Source organism: Nylanderia fulva, unplaced genomic scaffold, assembly GCF_048542155.1.
Source record: "Nylanderia fulva isolate GAGA-0341 unplaced genomic scaffold, ASM4854215v1 Scaffold12, whole genome shotgun sequence".
NCBI classification, from domain to species: Eukaryota; Metazoa; Arthropoda; class Insecta; order Hymenoptera; family Formicidae; genus Nylanderia; species Nylanderia fulva.
Window position 1 is genome coordinate 5,379,451 of NW_028189409.1, and position 24,936 is coordinate 5,404,386.

The following is a 24,936-nucleotide window of genomic DNA, read 5'->3' on the forward strand; positions in this document are numbered from 1 at the left end:
CAATGAATAAAATAAAATAAGGATGAAAAGATGCGGAAAGTTCGAAGGGATCGCAGAGCGCGAGAGAGTGCACCATGAAGTTCGCCACTAACCAACCACCAATCGTCGTTCCTCGTCTATGCTCGTTCGTATACCGGCGCTGCCGTCCGTCAGTCATTCGCGCGCGCTCGGCTATGACAGTTGCGCCTCCCTACAGTCTCACCGGTGCATCCGAACAACGACCCCGGGCCTAAGTTAGCGGTACTTCGTTGCGCTTCGCAAGCACCATACCGGTATGTACATATCTATTTTTTCTGACATTTCTCCCTCTCTCTCTCTCTCTCTCTCTGTCTTATCAGAGATAGAATGGAACAGGCGAATATCGATCTCCTCTGGCGTGTATATATATATATTATATAGAGTAGCCGTCAGTTTTGTGTACGTCATTTGTGACACGTCGTTTGTGTATACGATGTGAGAAGAAAAATTGCACCGGTAGTGGATATCTAACTTCCGGTCCTTATTCTTTTATTTTGCTTCCGCGCGGAAGAAACGTTCTGTTTACACTTTTTTAGAGAGCAATTTTATTAATTTGATTATTTTTATTTTCCTTATATTTGTGTATGTGTTTTTGGGATTGTCACGACAACTGCTTTGCTTTATTATGACCTACGTGAATGTATCTGCGCTTCGGAAATAATTTTCCAAATATATATATCGCAACTTGCAAACGAAGCGCGCGAATACCTTTAATACGCCCTCTTATGCTGACTAAACTATTTTTAAACTGACTGAAGGAATGTTTTGCGTGTCAAAATGTATACTAATGTTTCTTGGGACGGAAGGAGCGGAGGGAGAGGAATGGAAGTTGATTTTTTAATTTTCGGAATCAGAGTTCGAAACCCTTGAACTTGCTCGTATCGATGATGTGACTTTGCTAGATACCGTTAGAATATATGTTTGACCGCAATGTAATTTCTAGTAAAATTATGGTGCGGTGAGTTGTCGCTTATTACTTTTATGACATGATGAGTTGTCACAGTATAATAAATTTATTTATATATAACTATGCGTTTATCTATTTATAATTGTATCTATATTAATGCGAAGAAACTAGGAAATGACCATGAAATCATAATTGGCAATAAAATAATTTCGTTGTATATTTTGTGTATATGTGTGTATCTACACGTTTGATATTAAATCGTTATAAAAGCTCGTCCTCTAAAAAAAAAGAAGGAGAACACTTCCGCCTTTCGACTTGTAAATTAATTCAATAAATTTGCAAACAAGTTTGTTCGACGTTTATATTTTGCGCATAGAAATAAAGTGATATATAAATTTGGAGAATTAGAAGTATGTAGAAGTACATTTTTATAAATAAGTGTTATGCAATATACATATACAATATAACATATGTATTTTTACACGCTTATTGTATTAATAAAAGAGAAAAAATGCGATAAGAAAAAATGCGATAAGAAAAAATAATTCGATAAGGAAAAAAAATATAAAACAATATATATATTCCTGTAGAAAGTGAGAGAAATTCGGTCATCGCGACAATCGTAAAAAAAAGCTGGTTTTTATAATAGCGATTTTTCGAAAAAGATTGCAAGCTTTTGAGATTCAATGCACACGTCGAGAAATTCATGCGAACATTGCGTTTATTTTGTGAAAGTAGGACAATGCCTATTCGTGTCTATCTCCATCTCTTTCCATATGGTCTCTCTCTCTCTCTTTCTTATTCACTTTCTCGGTTTGGTCGTGCTCTATTTCCCTTTCGAAATAATATAAAATTTTTCAATGACACACCGGCTGTTACACACTTTCCACACAATGACAAGACAATCATTTAAACAGATTTTTTTTAACCGACTATTTTTCTTTCTTTTTATTTTGTAAAAATCTGTGCAACTTTTCCGTGAAAATTTCCGTCAATTTAAACGATGTAAAGCGCATTTACAATGTCCTCATATTTAATGGTATCCAGTGGCCTTCATGGTTATCGCGAGACGATAAGAGAGAAAGAGAACATTTTATTAGGTATATGTGTGAAAAATAATCTTCCTATTTTTATTTCCTAAATTGTTGTCACTTTGAATGATTCAACGAAATATTGATAAAAAAGTAAAAATATTAATTTTTTAATCAACATACATATGTAATTTATATATATATATATATATCTTTTTCTTTTTGGATACATTGCAGAGTTAGATTACATTTTTATTTCAACGCACAAATTTTTTTTTTCAATTTTGTATTATATTACAGAAAGGATTCATTAAGTATAAATATCTATATGATTAATTATTAATTATTCACTCGAGCAAGACTGTGTGATTTTTGCTGATGGTACAGAAAAGATTATCATTTTGCTGCAAAGATGATTCAATCTTTTGCGCACAATGATTGTACTTTGTTTCACGCGTTTCAAATCCCTTTTGAATAAATCGATATAAAAAGAATGCGATTTTTATTTCTTGAAATTTCGATAAAAATGAGTAATAGATCAATTATAATTTATAAAGAAAAAAATTATGAAAAATAAGAGAAATATGCACGCGCGCTAAATCGTCGTAGATTTTGCGCAATTAAACGAACGGAAACTGATTTCCTTTTTACAGTTTAAAAACAAGGAATGTTTTACGAAATCCAATTACCGGTTGCGACTTTTTCCTCTGTCCATTAAGCTGTCAAACTCGCGGAGACACATATATAAACATTGTGCAATTAAACAACTTTGATTTAAAAGCATTATTTATCCTTCTGTCAATCTTTCATTATCTTGTCAATAATGTGTGATTAATAAAAAGAAAACAAGATAAAAAACAATAAGTTAGTCTTAAAAAAATAATTGGCATGTTTATTTGTGCTTTCAAATATTTTATTTGATATTTTGTAATTTCCAATCCATTGACGTCGATACATAAACGTGATTTTAACCTTAACAGGATATGTCAGAGATATAATCTGTGAAAGCGTGAAATTTACGAAAAAATATCTAATTAAAAATATCTAATTAATACTGACTAATCGTAAATGATGCAACGCGGAGGATATCTATTTGTTTGTCTTCTTCACTCTTTTTTGACGTAGTCGCAGTTACAACTTTTGGCCATTAACTGGTTATAATTGATATTTCACTCTTCTTCAGATTTAAAAATAACTCCGTGTAAGTGTAAGGTGTAAGCGTGTGTAAAAGTGTCAATGTAGATGTAAGTATGCATATTTTCAAAAAATATGCGTAACTACGACGCGACTCCTATCTATTTGTTTAAACACAAAAAACTGATACGCTAAGAAATAATGAAAAAATAAAATTATTAATCTTTAACCAAAAAATACGTAAATATTATCGCTCATATCAATGTTCAAATTTGAGATGGTATAAAAAGACTGACGAGCTTAAAATTATTGAAAATTTACTAATTTATTTTAATAAAAAAAAATAAAAATTAAACACATAAAAATTATAAACATAATCCAATTAATATAATTGACACTACGATCAAAATTATAATTAAAAGTACAATCCAATTAACATATTTGTTGTTCCAATTAACATATAAATTAAAAATAAACTAAACTACAAACGTTTCGATTGTACACAGCCTTCTTCAGTGTAATTAACATATTAAACATATTAATACGGAAATAAATAATACCATGAGAATACATTTATTAAGACAATATAATGCGTTGTGTAATAACAATATTGATAAAGTCAACTTATTTAAACGTTATGACAATCATCAATTCTTTCCATGTTTAAGTACAATCTAGAAATTTTTTGACCGCATTCACTCCTCAGGATATACAGGGGGTAGACAAAATAATGTGAACACTTTTGAAAGAGGGATATTTATACCTGTTCATTAATTAAATGTTGGGTCACCACTTGTCCCCTTTCCAGTGCAATGCTGTCTCATTCTTCCATTCGTTAATTATCCTAGAGATGTTGAAGGAGGAAATCCGCTTCTCACTCTTCCTCAAAACTGTTCACAGTCCGATAATATTAAGCCATTAAGATGCCCAAACATTCTCTCTGGCCAGCACAATTATCAAATTTGAATATCATCAGACAAAACTTTTTACTCTCTTCTCTAAAATCGCCCATAGTGGCTCAATGATATTCAAATTTCGTAATTGTGCTGGTCAGGGAAAATATTTAAACATCTGTAGACAATTTTGAAAAAGAGTGAGAAGCAGATTTCCTCCTTCAACATCTCCAAAGCAATTGATAGATAGAGGAATATACAGGAAAGGGGACAAGTGGTGACTCAACATTTAATTAATGAACAGGTATAAATATCCCTCTTTCAAAAGTGTTCACATTATTTTGTCTACCCCCTGTATGTGGTAGAAAGAATTCTCTTCTGATTCCATCCGTTGAAAAGCGTGGAATTATCTGAGATCCCAATTATTATGTATTATCTACTATTAAATTTTGAAGTTGTTGTCAATGTTAATTATTCCGAACCATCTCATCTCTAAATACATTCCACATAAGTACATTCCTGATACACTAATCATTTTGAAATACAACATTTGCATGGGAATTGTCAAATTATATACATATATCGCGAATGGAGGAAAGCAAACTTTATATAATAATTTAGCGCGTTTTAGCATTTGCAAATGAACATATTCGATTTTTTATTTCAGACGATACCATGGGCGTCCGCAGAATATTTTTCAGGGAGGAAGCTTGATTAAATTTCGTTTTTTATTTTTTGTTCTCATTTAATTTTTTAAATTTAATTCAAATTATATATTATTTTTAATTTTTTTATATTAAATATGCAAAAATAATTTTTTAAAATGATTCTAAGGGGAGGAAAACTTGCTCCCCTCTGCGGACGCCCATATTTTCTACCCACCTTTCTTTCTCTCTTATCTCGATAGATGAGAAAGTATAAATAAACCTATGAACATTTCTTGATTAAAGAGCAAATTTGCTCAAGAACTGTTTGAAATACCAGTCTCTAAGTGCTACCTGTCTCGTTCATTTTACAGCAATTTGTGTAAGTAAGGTCACGGTTCGCAATTTAATTATCGATATCTTTTATATTTATACAACTTTTATTATTATATTGGAAACGAATTTCTGAATGAATCGCCACATCATTATATCAAGTTCTTAACATTAGCATAATGTGTAATCTGATGTGTATCTTTGTGCATGGTGAATCATCTCGGTTCGATATCTCATTGTTAGATCTTTCAAAGTCAATCTCAAATTGACATGACAATTTAAAACGTTAATGTTATTGTTAATGTTGACATGATTTCGATAAAATAATCTCGAGAGCGAATTATCTTTATAAACCAAAATATCTTTATCCCAAAATAATTTCCAATTATATATATGTGCCTATTTGAGATTATTTTATCGAGATCATGTTTATATATATATATATATATATATATGTGTGTGTGTGTGTGTGTGTGTGTGTTTGTGTGTGTCCTGTGATTAAAAATTAAATATATATAAGATGCGATTTTGTTTGTTTCTTGATTCCTTGTTCTTATCTCTGAATAATGTAAATGTAAATTTTGCAACAGATATATGTATATTATTACATACATATTCCAGTTTAACGTAAATAATTTTTGTTCGATTATATAATAAATCTTTTTCAATTTTATATTAAATTATTGATGTGTGATAAGACTTTAATATTTCTTATATATTTCTTGTAATAATACCAGCAAACACAAATGTTACAGTAACATAACATAGATGTAAATGTTATATTGTAACATAACTATTACATCTATGTTATGTTACTGTAACATTTGTGTTTGCTGGAATGATAAATTAAAAAAGAGAGACTACATAGTATTATAAAATTTACATTATTCTATATGATTAGTAAATCTATGATTAAAAAAATAATTGTTGCTAATCAATATCTCTTCACAAACATGAGCAAAGTTTAAACATGAATGATTCTTATTCTATAATTATTACAGCAAAATCTTACATAATTTGCATTATTTTTTTCTCTCATTATGTTAAGATTATATAACAAAGTACACATTACATGCAATTTTACGACGTCACGTATATTAATTATACATATATAGAACAATTATTTTTTTTAAAGATTTTTTAGATTAGCAATTATCTTGATTTTTTCTCGAATACATATGTAATATGTGTTTAATTTTTTTGAATATAGGAATTTGCTCATAAAATATAAAGTTAATCGCATAAAATAATAAAATGTTGCAGTTTTATAAAAAAATTCATGCAAAATTATCAATTATATAAAGTCATCGTCTCAATTATATATTTATATATCTATCTCAATTAATAATTATAATTAATCATTTATTTTAATCTTGGAATATCTTTTTATCATTTTTTAAATTCTTTTATGCAGCTGTTCTTATAACAAATTATAATAATTTATTATAATTAATACAAATGGATGGCAATTTGTGCCAGTTTAGAAAGAGAGACATAATAATATTATTTTATTTTTGCGACTGTTGTGTCAAGGGCGAATTACAAAATTTGACTTTGATCGAGAATATAAGAAATGTTAAAATGCTGAAAAGTTCGATAAATAAGGATTAATTTTACAGTCTATATATTCATACAAAATTGTAAACAATTTGATCTTATTTTTTACATTTTAACAGCATCACGGATTTTTTCCTCTCTTACGACATTTGTTACAACGCAATTAAAAATTAAATTAATAGTTGACTCAAGCAAATATCAATTTTCCGCATAATATCGCTTTTATCCTTCGACTTTGTAGTTTGTATTTGCTCCGATTATATTCAATTGCTCGCGCAATATGCAAATGCCTTTTAAAATAATGCTCTTTACATCCAATTATCAGCGTGAAGCTTCGAATATCGTAGCGTCACGTTATACGCGATATAAGATGGGCGTATAATTTTAAAATAAAAATTTTACTTTTATTTTATTGTGTCGCATCTTTTACATATACGTATGAAAAGAAAGAAAAGTCATCTCTTCTAAAAAGGGGAAATTTATAAATTGTACACAGGTTATATGTTGTATAATTGTATATTACAATATATATATGTATATATATACATATCTTTTGCTTATTTATTTTAATTAATTAATTTTTCTCTTTCGCTTTACTTTGAAAAAGATTGTTTTTCTATATGGATTATATTTTTTTTAAATTTATATATTTGATATACATATACTTATATTTTTATAGTAAAAATATTTATATAGTAAATACTAAAACTATAAAGTTATTAGCTTTTTTTCTCATAATGTCCGATTGACTTTATTTATGAGATTCAAATTAGCTATTTGCAGACTTAATAAATATTGAAAGAATGTAGAACAATATATAAACATATTCTACTGAAAAAAAAAAAATGAAAATTTATCGCTTTTTATTAGATAAAATTATACACACACACATATATATATATATATACACACACACACACACACACATCAGCAACACATCAAGTGACTGTTTATATATAATTATGTAACTGTTAGTTATAATTTCTCACTCAACAATATAAATGCAATATGACACGTGTGTTATAATTTCCCACTTAACAATATAAATGCAATATAATACACGTGTTATATTGCATTTACATTGTTGAATGGGAAATTATAACTAACAGTTATATATATATATATATATATATATATATATATATATATTTTCTTTATTAATATTTTATAAAATTTTTTAAATGTAAATATTTAAATTATATTGTGTTTCTCATATATACATTAAACACCCAGATAGCACAAGCTATTTGAAAAGAAATCATTATTTGTATGTCACCAATTTTGAGTCCTTTTCAAATACATATAGAATTCATTTTACAAAATGATTATGTATTTGAAAAGGGACTTAAAATTGGTGACATACAAATAAATTCTTTTCAAATAGCTTGTGCTATCTGGGCATAGCTAGTAATTAGATAACTAGTATATTCAATATATGTGTATAATTAGGCCAAATTAAATGAGAACGCAGTATAGTGTTGTGCACTTTTATCCGATAACCTCGCGACAGATTTTGCAGCAATTGTTATGTAAATTCTTTTTTAAACTATATTAAACTATAATTTAACATTATTTTCTACACAAAATTTTTATATATTATATAATTTATATTTTATATATTTTATAATATATGTGTATATATATATATATATATATATATATATATATATATATATATATATTACTCTTTACCCGTATCACTATTTGTTAAGCGATGATTATACAAACAACTTATATTTCTATATTTAATCATCAAATTATATAATTAAAGCAATTTTTTTCTAACACACTGATTTGTCTATTTTCAGATTAAAAACTGATAAATTATGCGAAAACAGGATTAAACGGGAAGTACAAACAAGCAATTTCTACAACAAGCAGAACGAGAGGATTAAAAAAAGTACAGTGAAAACAAACATGAGTTTACGCGTTTAACACGAGCCGAATGATATCTAATTGTAAGATATCTATTACGGTGACGTGATCGATCTTCTTCTCAGCTAATCAGCGAACTGAAAGCAATTTGTATTTCTGCATCGCGCATTTCCGCATTTCGTGATGACCTCATCGACGCACTGTTCGCCCTCGCGATCATCCCTGAGTTGCTGTCAATTTGACCGTATCAGTCAAGATGACGTACGAGATACGACGATTATGGGTAACAACAATTATTTCCTGCAACAGGAGAAATGTTCCTTCCCGAAGAGGCCTGAGATTGACCTGTCGTTTCGCGACATACGTTATCGCGTCAGGGAATGGAATCTGCGCAAGTTCTCGACAAGTAAGTAATATATCGAAAATATAAAGCTCGTGAAAACCAAGATTAATTCGATTAACCATTTAATCGGTTTAAAGAAATTTAAAAATTAAAATCGATTAACCGGTTAATCAATTACCATTATTCCGAGACACTGATTGTCAAAGGAAAAGATATGCATATATTTATACATGACGAAAGAGTTAGATATAATTACATATAAATATATATAATATCTTATATACTTTGCCATTTATAATTATACATATTTCTGCATATTTATATATATAGTTCTGTATAATATTGTATATAATTCTGCATAAATATATACGAACAATTTTTTCCCGGGGAATAGTTTTCGAGGTATTTTAAAAGTGTGCTATCTGAAATAGTGTCTCATCGAAATATCTTTTCATTTAAAAATAGCATCTATAAGAATTTTCAGCGTGTGCTTTTTCGTCTCTGATGTCATAATCCAACATATTTAATATATTTATTTATAATATATACATGAATATTTATAACAAAATATATTTATTTTGTTTTTCAAGATTTTTTTTTAGAATCTAAAGATTGTTATATATTTGTGTTAATTTGAGTATAAGCTTTAATTTGACATTTCTTTCTTTTCTGCGTAGAAATTGTACATACTACACAATTTTATTATATTATTATAAAATCTCAATAAAAATAACAAGTAATTGGAAAAATGATTTATTCGATTAATCATTAATCAAAATTTCAGCGATTAATTGATTAATCGAAACCATATATATTAATCGATTAATCGTTTAATCGAATATTAAACGCTCTTTTTGGTTACAAGCGATTAATCAATTTTTAATCGGTTAATCGGTTATAATCACGAGTTTTGATTGAAAGATAATAGCAATAATGACGTATAGAATGTATAAAACCACGTGTAACTGTTACTAAGTCAAGTTAATGTTTATAATTAGCGATTGACGTCTGCTTGATTTTTTTTTTTTTTTGTGAAAAACAGATCAAACAGATTTTTTTTGTAAAAAAACATGATGATACACACACACATACATATTAAATGTATGTATGTTAATATATGTATATATATACATACATATATATATAACTTAATAGTTGTGAATTAATTCTGAATATATATTCTTTTTTTGACATGACTCTATACAGAATAATTTAATACAGTACATATAATTTTTAAACTCATATGATATATTTTTCTGTTATACACACATACACACGTACGTGCTATACTTTTTTGAAATTATATCGTTTGATCCATAGGTTATCTATATACATGCTGTAAAGTTGAAGATTATATTTTTCTCTTGCATTTTGTGTCAATGTGTGCAATTATTAGAGATATATTTTGTAAATATATTTCTTATTTTTATTCTTAAACGAATTTTGATGGAGAAGAATATTGATACACATATGTACATTAGAGATTTATAAATACATTTTAATTATATTACGATACGTAACAAAGTATTCAGAATAATATGATAGACTCGAAATTTAATTGATAAGTGAACAAAAGAGACGATACAATTCGACTTAAGATGAGACTTTTTTTGAAATTCATGATGATAGTTGGATGCAAAAGTGAAAGCAGATTGTTCTCTACACGATAGTACTCGCAAATTTTATTCATTGATAACTGAGAGATTCTATTTCTAGACTTAAATGTCATAAAAATTACTATGAAAACAAAATTTACATTGAGACATAAAAAGACATTTTTATTACGTTTCTCGATGTAAATTTTTTGCATAGTAATTTTTTTGAACATAAGACTGCAAAAATCCTAAAAATACTTCTGTATAAACTATAAGCATATATAATTACTAATATATTATATATATATATATATATATATATGTATATACATATAAGGTTTTTTTCTAATTTTTATACAAAAATTTTATTGACTGCGATACGTTATACGTTTTTTAGAAGTATTTGTATTGAATACATTTGAAAAATAAATCAGGAAGGATCGCTTTAATATAGTATTACAGAGGACTAGAGTGAGACTCTTTTAAGAGAAAGTATTCGTAACACGTCACATGGTTTGTACAGAAACGACAAACGAAGAAAGTTTTAACGGAGAAAGTATCTCGCTACGTTTTGAAAATATAGTGAAACCTGATTAATACTGCTCATTATAACATTGACGTATATGTCATTAAAACGTCAATCAAATGCAGGAAGAAAAAAAACGAATAATTCTGTTTACAATATATAGTCATCACTTTTTTATAATTGTTAATGTTGAAAGATTAAATAAATATTTAGCGAACGGAAAGAGAAAGATTTACATAACTCAAGAGTGAATCGAGCAGATATTTATCTGACATTGTGATATTGTAAGAAAAAAATTAAGTGTCAAGATTGTGATGCAACTGCCATTTTCTTCATTATATTGTTTACAAATTCATTTAATGAAAAAGTAGCAATGATCGTACCTATTATTCACCTATTATTTCTATAATGCTACTGCTTGCGGGGACATAAAATGATAGCTGTTTGTCAGCAAATACGATTAATAGTCATTTAAATCCGCATTTATGTATATGTGTGTGTTTTTCTTCGTTGCATCTCATTTCTGTATACAAAAAAGATTAATTATATATATTTACGTGGAAAAATATATGATTCTCACCTGTGATCGGTGATCCATAATATGCTATATTGTTATAATAATAGAATTCGATTCACCTTCACACACTCTGAGATGAGGTGCTATTATTTTATTTATTCTAATAAGAGGCGGCAAGGTCTTTATTTTTGTTCGTATGTTAATATATTCTATTATTCCTTCAATTTGCATTTATTAAAGTCCGTAATAAAGTTTTGCAAGTTAAATAAGAGGCCAATCGAAAATTGCGAGAAAAGCAACTAATGCTGCAGTTTTATAGTTATAGTTTTAGTAAGTTTAATTAATTTTTCACATAAAGAAAATATATATAAATTTTTGAAATATAATAATATAATAAATTATAATAAAAATATAATAAAATATAATATATATTTGTGTATAAAAATAATTTATTTTATTAAAATAATTTTGATAAAATAAATAATATTAATAATATTTTATTTTTAAAAAATTATTTTTATTTTATAAAAAATAAGCAAAAGAGAGAAATCGCGATTCTAACATATAATGTATACGTTGCCACTGACTATTTATCAACAAGTTTAACGGTTTTTTAAACAAGTGAAAAACTTAACTGATAAATAAATATATGATTCTCACCTGTAATCGGTGATCCATAATATGCTATATTGTTATAATAATAGAATTCGATTCACCTTCACACACTCTGAGATGAGGTGCTATTATTTTATTTATTCTAATAAGAGGCGGCTATTCTAATAAGAGGTTTCTTTAAAATTTAAATTTATATATATTTTCTTTATGTGAAAAATTAATTAAACTTACTAAAACTATAACTATAAAACTGCAGCATTAGTTGCTTTTCTCGCAATTTTCGATTGGCCTCTTATTTAACTTGCAAAACTTTATTACGGACTTTAATAAATGCAAATTGAAGGAATAATAGAATATATTAACATACGAACAAAAATAAAGACCTTGCCGCCTCTTATTAGATATTAGCACAGATAAGACGAACGTTTTTTTAGTTATGAATAAAGTGGAATAAAACAACACTTTGAAAAGAAATACTGTATTACGATTTCATGTATTTTAATTGCTATATATATATACTAGTATATATATATTTCTCTTTCTCTTTATTTTAATCGTTTCAAAGTTCAAAAGGTTTATATATATATATATTTCTCTTTCTCTTTATTTTAATCGTTTCAAAGTTCAAAAGGGTTCGTAAAAAAATAAAAAAGAAATCATGCAAAGTGTAAAGTATATTCTTTTTGCAACATTAGCTGCTATTTTTTATTTAATATTGTATAATAATTATATTTATATAATGTACATTATATGTATATTAAAATACATATTTTACATTCATAAAAAATATTTTAAATATCGTAGATAATTTATTATTGATTTATTATATGTTTCTTTAAATTGTCGATGTCATCGTATTATCTATAATTGTGCAAGTAATATGTAACGTTACTATTTTGGGAAGACACTTGTTGATATCAAGCAGGTTCAAATTCTTACGCAAGAATATAAATATGACTCTATATCGTGCTTCAATTAAATAAAGAAAGAATCTAATCTTTTTCTCTCCATCGTTCATTTAACATATTAACGTCGGCCATAACTCAAACGCGATGATAGCGCATCCGCTATAAAAATTCGATGCATTAATCATGGCTTGAGAAAGGAAGTCATTGTGCGTCATAGACAATGCTGTAAAGAAAACCTATAGTCTTCGGTTGACCTGTGAAGACACAATTCTATAAAAATAAATTGTGTTGAAAATCTATTGTTTCGCTCTTCTTCAATTCTTCGCGTTCTTCAAAAATGAATACTTAAAATTTATGATAATTATATTTTATTATATGTAGATATATACTTTAAGTTTTAAAAATAAAGTAGAACAAGTGCAAGCGTAAACTTGTATAACATTTATATAGAGGTGAAGGCATTTATTTATTTATTTTTTATTTTTTATTTTTTTACGACTGCAGCAAAGAGTCTTTTTATAGCTTTCGTTGTTGATATATGAGACAACTTGTGCATGATTTACAAGGAAATAATTCAAGACACAAAGTTAGCAAAAATAGAATGGAAGATTAGTCACAGCTATTTTATCTTTTTCTTCTTGGTACAAACTGGAAGGGGATTCTCGACTAAATTTCCCGCTATTTTCTTTTGAACACGTATTAGAATTGCAAGAAACAGGTGAAGCGATCAGGAGGTTTTGTCCCAAAAATCGATAATTTTGGAAAAATAATTTTCTCGAAATATATTTTGTATAATCACTTAATTTTTTTCATCAAGCAAGAAAAGAGAGGGAAAACTTGGTTCGTTTATTAACATCGTGATATCACAGTTCTTTGGACAGTAGCGTTACGTCAGTCGAGGAAAAATGCGACTTATTCGATGTGCATACGACTCTGTGACAATTGTGCGTAGATATATATATATATATATATATATATATATATATATATATATCTACATATGCATACACACCTTCAAGAAAACGGCACTCGTTATACACTCGTCTGCATCTGAATGTACACGTTATCTTGCGCGAACTTTATTAAGAACGCGCGCTTCTTCTGCTATCTAACTTATCGCGCAAGTAGTTCAAGGTTTGTTCGGGTGAAATATATACACAAGGTTGTATAAGAAATAATCAAGTAATCGTGTTCTAGAAATGCTATCCATTTTCACACGAACTTTTCCTATTGTTTGCTTCTTATCATCTGCTTCTTATTATCAAGGAACGAGAGAAAGAGAGACAATAGGAGAGAATACACAACTTCTTGGATAATCCGAGTCTTGAACGTTTGACTTTTATTTATTCCGTAATTTATTTTTATGAAAATATATTTATTTTTATAAAAATATATTTATTTTTATGAAAATATATTTATTTTTATGAAAATATTATCACTCGAGAGGGATTAAAAAGAGAATCCGAGAGTTATTTAATAAATAATTCGCAAAAATATATATATTTATTTATAATATGGAGATGCAATAAGGCACGTCTTATCTTGATGAAATTCTTACCAAAGATACTGAGACAATTGTTGTTCCCCGAAGTGGTAGTAAAGATTAACGCTTGTATTAATATTGATATTTGCGATACATTTATTACTGGAGATACATTACCGGTAAATGTATTGCATATGCATATGTATTAAAAATAGGAACAACAACATCTCTTTGTCACCTATGCAAATTTTAATATCCCGTAAGAATGGTAGGTTAATTAAATTAACAATTTTGCAATCCGCGTGTTGATTTTTAATTTTAGAGTATCATAAAAAGCGCATATATTGTATCGAAAATCGATTTGCTTCCCGAAACTAAACTAATATTTTGCAGCTGCAAAGATATAAGATATTTCACACACAGACTCTAAATTTAATCTAATTTTATACAATTAATCATTTAGATTTTACTCTACCTATCTGTGCTTTCCAAATTTAACAGATATCACATGTTCCAAACGGTTCACAGAAATTGTGTTAATTTAACATAACACGGAGACACAAATATTGTGTTGATATTTTAATGCAAAATAAATGCAAAATTTTAAATAATTTAAAATAAATTTTATGTAAAATTAACATAGTTTTAATGTAAAAATTAACTAAAAACATGTTAGTTTTAGATTTTATCATCTTTACTTATATTGTAAAATAGAAAATTAACATTTTTTCTGTAAACTTTAACAGATAAATTGTTACAAATAAACCAGAACATATTTATTGTGTAAAATTAAAAATAGATGCACATTGTATTATTTTTACATCTTTCTTCAGTTGTTTGACACAACAGCAATATGTTCAATTAACACATGAATGTCTTAAATATTTAACAAAACAATTTTAACGAACACCGTTTTTAACAAGAAAACAAATTTTTCTACGGTGTTACTTTATGCGAATAAAGCGCAATTAAGTTGTCTAAAGTCAACGACTTCCTTCAAGCGATCGTGCTTGCATCAATAAAAGAAAGACGTGAGATATACGTACGATATATATAAGTTCAAGGCTCGTTGTAAAGACTTGACGTTTCGAGACATACACTTATGCTCTTTTTTTCTCGCTTCATACAGTTTCAGGTCAAACAATAAACTTATTAAAAGAATTACCTCTTCGCGAACGAGACGCTTGAATGAATTGACAATTGATGAATCATCGCGAATGAAATCCCTATGACGCAATCGAGAATAATTGCAATTTATATAATGGACTTTTGTTGTAGATGAGAAAGAAATTCTGCATGGCATCAGCGGGGAATTTAAGGCCGGCGAATTGGTGGGAATTATGGGACCATCCGGAGCCGGAAAATCGACATTACTCAACGTTCTCGCTGGTTACACGTAAGTATTGAAAAAAATATATATATGTATATATATTTTTCATGTTTTCAATAAAATATACGCACTCTATTTATTGTACTTGACTTTTATTGCTATTTTTAATATTTATTACATTTATTTATATTTATTATATTTATTAAAAATATAAAATTATATGCATAATCAGCATAAATATTTGTTTTAATTTTTTTAGCCATCTTTATATGATTAAAATTTATAATTTTAAAAACATAAATAACAATGTAATTAAACGATTAAAAAAATAAAGAAAAAACTTGGTTAATATAAAATTCAAACTGAAGTCTCTCAAGTCATCCAAGCAGTGACGAATTCAAGATATTAATATGAGTAATAAGCTTTTAATATGAATTAACCTCAGTTTCAATTTTATATTAACAACAATTTTTTTTAATTCTTATTAACTTTTACTGCACTTGGCTCTTATTATCATTCTTTTATATATATATATATATATATATATATATATAATATTGATTATATTTAGAAGAATCTTTTTATAGTATATTTTATGGATATGTATATTTATTTATATATTTATTTAATCTTTGATGATACACAACAGACGAGTAATTTAGAGATTTATCTCTCTGTATACACATCGTGAGCACATTTTTATCGCCTACATGCATCTGTTTCTTAATCTTAATTATGTTTAAAGCTATCATTAAGTCGAATTAAGACTTCAAATATACGCGATAATGAAACCGGATATTTTGGAACGATGAAACGAGAGAGATAAACATAAATTCAACTTTACAAATATTAATGTATATATTCAATATATTTAATAATAATTAAATTTATAATTTAATATTAAATTAAATATTATTTAATATTATTTAATTTAATATTAATTAAATTAAATTTAACGTTAAATTTAATATTAATAAATTTTTAAATTAATAATAATTTCCGATATTTTTCTCTTCTATGTTCGACGATATGATTTTTTGCTGGATAATCGATCATCAATTTATTAAATCAAACTCGAAGATATCAAATCTCGCAAATGCACTCGATCTATCATCACAAGATAATGATATTAAAAAGTGGTTTTTAATCGTTTCCACGTAAAAACGCAATTTTTTTCAGGAATCAGTTTTTCCATCACACTGGATTGTTATTGTTGAATTAATTGACGAGATCTTTTTTCTCGCGAGAATACAAGATTATTGTAAAAGAGCCTCTCGAGCCGTTTCGATAAACATGCGCTGACCGAATGGTTTCGATCGACTACGTTTTTCCCGATTTTTTCCCGATATATCTCTAGACTTTAGACGATACACAAAAACTTTTAGATTCAGAGAAGCTTTCCCGTCCGCGAAATAGGGGCCCCGACTCAGATAAGGTGCATCATCTCGCGAAAATCGGTTTGTATCGCGAAATGATTGATTATTACGACATGCCTCGTTAATTAGCAACATACTTGTCAATCACGCAACATCCGTGACCTTTTAAACCCGATAGATATTTCTTGAATTATAAATCTCTTTACTCGATTAGGTGTTTACACACAGTATATAACTACTTTTTTTTCTTTTCTTCTTACTATCAATATGTTAATAATCGAATAAAAATGTTTCCTTATATATTATAATTGATGTTCAGAATTATGTGTAAGATCTGTCAAAGCTCTTTGTGCGAGTGCGCAATAAATATTTCTCGTGCAACAATGTTTTGATGAAAATTTATTTAATTATCATGATGAATGTATATGCATTATTATCAGTGCTGTGCGTAGATGATTTTAAAATTAGTTAGATAAAGATGAGATAAAAATATGTAAATTTATCTTAAATAAGATAAAGATGTTTTGTTTTAAATATATCTGAATAAAATATAAAATTATATGGCGGCTCATCTATATAATTTCCAGAAAATAAACACATTTTTAGAAAAAAATGTAAATTATAAAGGGATTTAAAAATACATTCATATTTTTATTTATAAGTTTTTATCGCTTTTACTGTTTAAATTCTAATTGAGTATTTTAAATTAATTATTTTAATATTATTTTTAATTCTAAACCAAATTATCTGTACATTATTCTAGATAATTTTGTGATTTTTATTATCTATATAAAGATAAGATGACGCTAAAATTTTATCTAGATTATCATCTATATAATTTTATTTAGATAACAGCAAACACTGATAATTATTATTCGCTTCTTAGAACGGAAGTTAATTAGTGTTTTACAAGAACTTTGCTACTATATACATTGTAATTATAAATCAGGAAGTAAACGTTTATCCTTCGTGTCTTAACCGTTAATTCCCCCATTATATCGTATTAATTAATGATAAATGTATACGGAAGAACTCTATTTAATTTAATTTGTGCGTGAGAAACTAATGATAGGTCGCATCTTTTGACAATGAATTAATTATTATTTATTACTTGTATTTTTTTTCCGCATAAATTTTTTTCATTTTTTACATTAACATGCGATATACTATATCAGTGATTAACATATATAAAAAAAAAAGATTTTCTTATTAATTAATTACGCTACATGAAATATTATAGTTATGTTCAATATTTATTGCGACACAAGAAGCTATGCATATACTCGTAATCAATATGATTAACTTCGTCGAAGTTCATTATCGTCGCATCGAATGGAAAAAAGCGATCTGACTGTATATGTTTACAAGAAATTTACATCTTTCCCCACCCCTTGATGTAATAACTTACAAAGGTTATCACTTCGTATATTTTTCTTGTATTTTTTTCCACTATTTTTCTTATTGGAGCGTAATTAATTTTCCATCGTAATTAATTTATTTTCCCATCGAATGTGCGCAGGGTGAAGGGCGTGAGAGGAGAGATTCTGGTCAATGGCAAAACTCGGCTACCGTACAGCGAGCGATGGAAGAGAACGTCGTGTTACATACAGCAGGACTCCATCCTTCGCACCCGGATCACTGTCGGAGAAGCCATGACTGTGGCCGCTCATCTGAAGCTCGGTTGCACAATCAGTTCCGCTTATAAACATACTCAGGTTCGCGATAAAAATACTTCAATGAGAGACACATGCATATGCAATATCTATGTTTTTTTTACTGCGCGAATTTCTGCCTGAAAAAATTAATTAAATAAATAAACACAAAAATCTTGTCACATTTGCTGATTTCAAAATAGCTATAACAGGATTGATTAATAAAAAAAATTTTCTGTATATATACAATACTTATTTTTATTCGATTTATAATTATAATTATTATATATCATATATATTATATATATAATATATTCTATATTATATTATATATTATATTATATATCATATAATTATATTTATGATAGATAAGAGATACAATAAATATAATTGGGATTTTTTTCTCCGTCTCTAGAATTCTCAATTTTATTTTATTTAAAAATCTTTCTTCAATGGTAAAAGTCGCCCAAACTGGCAATCATTTATTATAAATAATTAGTTAAAATACAACGTTTCGGCTGTCATTGCAGCCCTTTTCAAGTAAATCAAACGTAAATGCATAATAAATTAATGCTGTAAATCAAATTTACTGCATACCACCGGCAATATTCACATTGTTTTAATGAACAATAAATAGATGTTAACAGTTAGCAAGAATCTTTGTCACTACTCTAGTAGTGACTAAGATTCTTGCTAACTGTTAACATCTATTTATTTCTTGCTTACTTCTGTCAATTCTACATTGTTCATTAAAACAATGTGAATATTGTCGGTGATATGCAGTGAATTTGATTTACTGTATTAATTTATTATGCATTTACGTTTGATTTACTTGAAAAGGGCTGCAATGACAGCCGAAACGTTGTATTTTAACTAATTATTTATAATAAATGATTGCCAGTTTGGTCGACTTTTACCATTGAGAAAAGATTTTTATTAATTATTACTGGCGAACCTTAAGGATTATTATCCGTTTTATTTTATTTTATTTTTTTACTGTGATGTGTATAGGTTTTGGAGTTATTGGAGATGCTGGGCCTGACTCATTGTTATGAAACGTTGTGCGGAAAATTGTCAGGGGGACAGAAAAAGCGGCTCGACATTGCCTTGGAACTCTTGAGCAATCCTTCAGTATTATTCCTTGATGAACCAACGACTGGTGAGTGCAGTCAAAATTTTGACACTAATAACTTTGAGTGACTTTACAGTTCTAATATCTTGAAAATATAAATATAATTACAAAAGCAAAGAAAGATATAGAAAGTAGCAGAAAATATCAAGGTCTATTGATAAGTAGAAATATAGAAATAGAAGAACATTTAATCTCTCGAAATATTTAATAGGTCACAAACGTTGATCAATCATCCTATGTACATCCAATCAGATATAATATATATAATAATCGCAATTGAAGATACAATATACAATAACAGACATGCTCTTGTCGAAGAAAGAACGCGGCTGACAAAAAATAAATGTGCGCGATGTGCACATATGGCAATCTAATATTTTGCAATGGCTGTAATATAGTCATTTGCATCAGATTGTATAGCACGAAAAGGTCACTCGGTGTAATTACGTCGTTATTCCGTTATAGTCAAGTCATGGAGTATATTTTTGTAATGACTTGTCTCTCGCAATTGTGCGCGATGTATGTTTCTATTTCCGATTACCTCATTCCGCGTTTCCAGTTTCAATCGCGTTTGTGCAAAATTATCGCGATTGCGTCATTTTATAAGATAGATAGAGAAAGATCTCGCACATACGCAGAGTTTAAAATTCAATATACCTCCAAATTAAAAAATAATAAATATAATAATGCCGAAAATAACTGAGAAGAGACCTTGAAGTTTTTTTTATTTTTTTTTAGAAAGAACTTTGTACAATTCTTATAGAAATTGGACGATTTCTTATAGGCTCAAAAACTCCCCATTAATCTTATATAAAATTGAATCTTGGTAAGATTAACTATATATAGTTCTCGATCTGCTGAAAAAAATGTAATAAATTCAGAGCTAAATATAGTAGATAGTTCTTGATCTACAGCTAGCTATAGAAAAAAATTGCTCTGCGAGTTGTTTGACCCCGGCTATAGCTCAGCAACTGTTCCTTATTTAGCTTTGAATAACTTTAATTTTTATTTATTAGCATATTACATCATATCTTTTATTCAGCAGATTACAAGCTACAACATACAAAAAAAACTAACCAATTCCATCGAAATTTAATTTGCACGAAGATTAAGTAAGGTTCTTTTTTTAAAAAAAAAACTCAAATTATTCTGACTTGAACTTCTTGAATTCTTTCAGGTCTGGATTCCGCTTCGTGCAGTCAATGCGTCGCTCTCATGAAACGATTGGCCAGATTAGAAAGGCGTACGGTGATCTGTACGATTCATCAGCCGAGTGCCCTGCTCTTGGAGATGTTCGACTCCCTGTACGTCGTCGCAGCTGGTTACTGCATATACAGGGGCCCGGTTAGCTCGCTGTTGCCACACTTGGCCTCCATCGGCGTCAATTGTCCATCTTATCACAATCCGGCGGATTTCGGTATGTAGAGCAGCTTTGGCTGATTGCGAGCGAGACCGAAAAAAAGCATCTCTTGAGCGGGATTCGCTTTAAGCGCGCCTATGAAATCGTTTAATATATTTAAAATAAATCTCGCGACAAAGTCGCGCGATTTTGTATGCGCAAGATGAGTCACGAATCATCATAAGCATATATTTTAAAAATGATATTATATTAAATTACTAGTATATATTATAATTATATTAAATTATATTTATAGTATTATAATTAAGTATACTAAATTATAAAAATATTATATTTAAAAAATTGAATGTAAAAATGCGGGAAGAATGTGCCGATGTTTCCAATGAAAGATACGATTGTTTGAAATGTACTTTATTTTATTAACATCGTTTAATCATGCGGATTTGCTCTACTATCGTCAACTTTTTATGTAACATGCCGAGGAAGAGCGATAATTTTTTTACATTAACATTTTATGTTAGGCGCGAGTAGATTGATTATATAACTAATATAATTGATACCGGGTACAAATTGCGATTGTGGCATTCGATTGTATATATAGATGAGTATCATCGGTTTCTAAGAAATAATGATTTAAAATTTAAAATAACATTTTTTTCAGTCCTCGAGGTAGCGATTGGAGAATACGGAATTTCGCTAGACAAGCTGGTAGCTGCAGCGGAAACGATACAGGTCGATCAGAAATCAGTCGCTTTTACCAAGGATCTGGTGTCTGAAGAAAGTAAGAAATCTCCTTTTTTAGAAATTTTATCTTCGTCAATTAAAAATGAGCGGCTATTAATATCTCGAATAAAGCATTCTCAGTCGCGTTCATATAATGGAATCCATTATATACTGCATATATAAACGTTCTTTAATTCAATTGATTATTCGTGATGGAATATTCATTTATAAAAGTGAGTGGAGATATTCAGCGCGGATATATTTGTTATAAATATTTTATTACGCTAGTAATTAAGTATATTCATGCATGTCTCGTGTGTGACATGAAAGACTTTTTTTTAATATTCTAATATTCGCGCGTGAAAGAATTTATGCAAAATTTTATATATTATACTCATATGCAGAATTTTATAATCTATGTCCATTAACAAGTATATTACATATAAAAATGCTTGCATTTTTCTAATTTATTTCCATGCCTTTGAACGCGCGAGGCAATGATATATTATATATATATATAATTACATTATTTTAAATTATATTATAATTATCAGAAAAAGATATAAGGGAAAAATATTATTTTAAAAAATATCGTGAGTACTAATAATTTTTTATATGTATCATTGCCAGAAAATGTTGTCAAGGAACCACCACCGCCCGCCACTTTCCTAACGCAGTGCTATCTTCTTTATAAGAGACAGCTGTTGTGCTTGAAGAGAGATTACACGTTATTGATGACGCGTCTGCTCTGTCATCTGATGATCGGCATGATCTTCGGATATTTGTACATGGGAAGCGGCTATCGAGCTAATGGTGTCCTAGCGAATTACGTCTATTTGTACGGATCTTTATTACTTATAGTCTATACTGGAAAAATGGCCGTCACTTTGGCCTGTAAGTAGCTACGATCATATATAAAGCAATCAATTTGATTTAAGTGTATTTGATTACAGCATATTATGTCTATATTAATCGGTCTTTATGCGTTTATTATTCTGATCAGGCACACATGTACATACTGATATATATTCTCGTATATATGTGCGCAGCTGTATTCTGTATTTCTAAGTTGATGTTTTATCCTCTGTTTTCATTTTTATCTGTTATTCAGATCAGTTACATCGATAATCTTTCATATATACGGATATAATGAATATTTCTAATTACACGTTGTAATGTGTGCATAACGCATAAAATCATTTGGAATAATCTTCGTCTAACGAGAATTAATATTTTTTTATTTTCATCGCGAAACACAAGTATGCAAATTGTAGGATGTATATTAATTATATCTTCTTTTTTTATTTTTATTTAAGGATTGATGCGACTTAGTAATTTCGTACAATCTATCGTAACGGATTCGGATTTGCCATTTGACCCACTGATTATCTCTCAGCGTTGTACATATATGTATGTACATACATGTCTTAAGGATTTATGAATTTAATTGGCTATTGAAAATGTCAGCTATTACAGTCTACAACTAATCAAACGCGAGTCCCGCTCGTGCCTTTCGAAACCCCGCGTCGTTACGAGAATAATTACCTTCACCGTTGCTGCATCGAGCAATGCAACACACATTCGGTGAACGTTCGCGGTCGTTACACCAGGAAATGTGGGTCAAGGAAACGCGAATATCCCCTCCGCTCGACTCGATTCTCCCCCGGCGGGATTAAATTTTACACATTGTTCATTTGAATAAGCACCGTCATAGCATCTTCGAGTGACACTCGCCAAGTGACAGCGATTAATGACGTGATAATAATTCAACCTCAATTTAAATAATCGGCCACGAATAATTTATATCGCACACGTATGCGATTCCTCTAACGTGGATTTTTATTTGAATGAATGAATGAATGAATGAATGAGAAACGAGAGATTCTTCGTCGTTAGAAACATATTTTATTATGGCTCTTTACGCCTTCCTTATGATTTATATTTATATTTTATTATCTCTTGCGAATCTGATGTCGGCGCGAAAGTCTATTTGCATATTTCTTTCATTTGCATATATATAGAAAGACAATTCACATGCGTCATCTTTGTTAAAATCTCTTTTATGGTCATAAAGTGCACGAGTATATTTCCATATTATATACAGAGTGTATCTAAATAAGTGTGAAAAATTTTAGATGATTATTCTTCGTCGAAAATTAAGGATTTCTTATATAAATATATATACTTTTATATCTCTCCCTGATGAATTTTCTTTTGTTAAACATTTTTTTACGGTATAAAGTGCACGAGTACAGTCGTTGACACAGAGGTTGCGACATTTTTTTTTTAGTGAGTTTATGAACATTAATTTTATTAACTGTTAATTTGATTGCGTGTTCATATAAATTCACTAAAAAAAAGTGTCGCAACCTCTGTGTCAACGATTGTACATTTCCATATATATTATATACTTATACAGGATAATTTTTGAGAAAGAATCATTCTTAAAATTTTTCGCACTTATTTACCATAAATATACCCTGTATATAAAATTAACTCGTGTTTTAGAATTTTTTATTTGGAAGAAGTTTTCTCATTCTCTGACACTCGATAAATATTCAACGCGTGTAAGGACCATATATTTCCAAGTCGCGACAAATTCCAGGAATATTACATAAATTACAACAAGATTACATATTAAGAAAATTGCAATAAAGAGATTTCCATTTAAATCGTCTAGAGTGATCTGACGCGTGCGTTATATCTGTTTCAGTTCCCCTAGAAATGCGGATTCTTATGAGGGAGCATTTCAACCGCTGGTACCGGCTAGCACCGTATTACATCAGCATGTTGCTTATCGAAATACCTTTTCAAGCCGCGTGCGCGGCTACGTATATTAGTGTGAGTTACTGGTTGACAGGTCAACCCATAGAGACGAATCGTATAATATCTTTCATGGTAGTCAGCATAGCTGCCAGTCTAACGGCGCAGGCATGGGGTTTCTTCATTGGCGCTACCACCCCGGTTAAGGTAAATTTCTTCAG

General features: G+C 28.7%; 1 protein-coding gene across 1 annotated transcript in view; it reads left to right on the forward strand.

Moving 5' to 3' along the window:
* Positions 1-24,936, forward strand: part of LOC114935322 (ATP-binding cassette sub-family G member 1) — a 26,987-nt gene continuing 2,051 nt past the window's right edge. Inside the window, exons 1-9 of the mRNA XM_029308140.2 lie at positions 1-272; positions 8,326-8,798; positions 15,658-15,775; positions 18,605-18,800; positions 19,749-19,896; positions 21,047-21,286; positions 21,891-22,010; positions 22,583-22,846; positions 24,666-24,922. Of these exons, the coding sequence (XP_029163973.1) occupies positions 8,576-8,798; positions 15,658-15,775; positions 18,605-18,800; positions 19,749-19,896; positions 21,047-21,286; positions 21,891-22,010; positions 22,583-22,846; positions 24,666-24,922 (1,566 nt within the window). The 5' untranslated portion in view covers positions 1-272; positions 8,326-8,575. The remainder of the gene's footprint in view (positions 273-8,325; positions 8,799-15,657; positions 15,776-18,604; positions 18,801-19,748; positions 19,897-21,046; positions 21,287-21,890; positions 22,011-22,582; positions 22,847-24,665; positions 24,923-24,936) is intronic.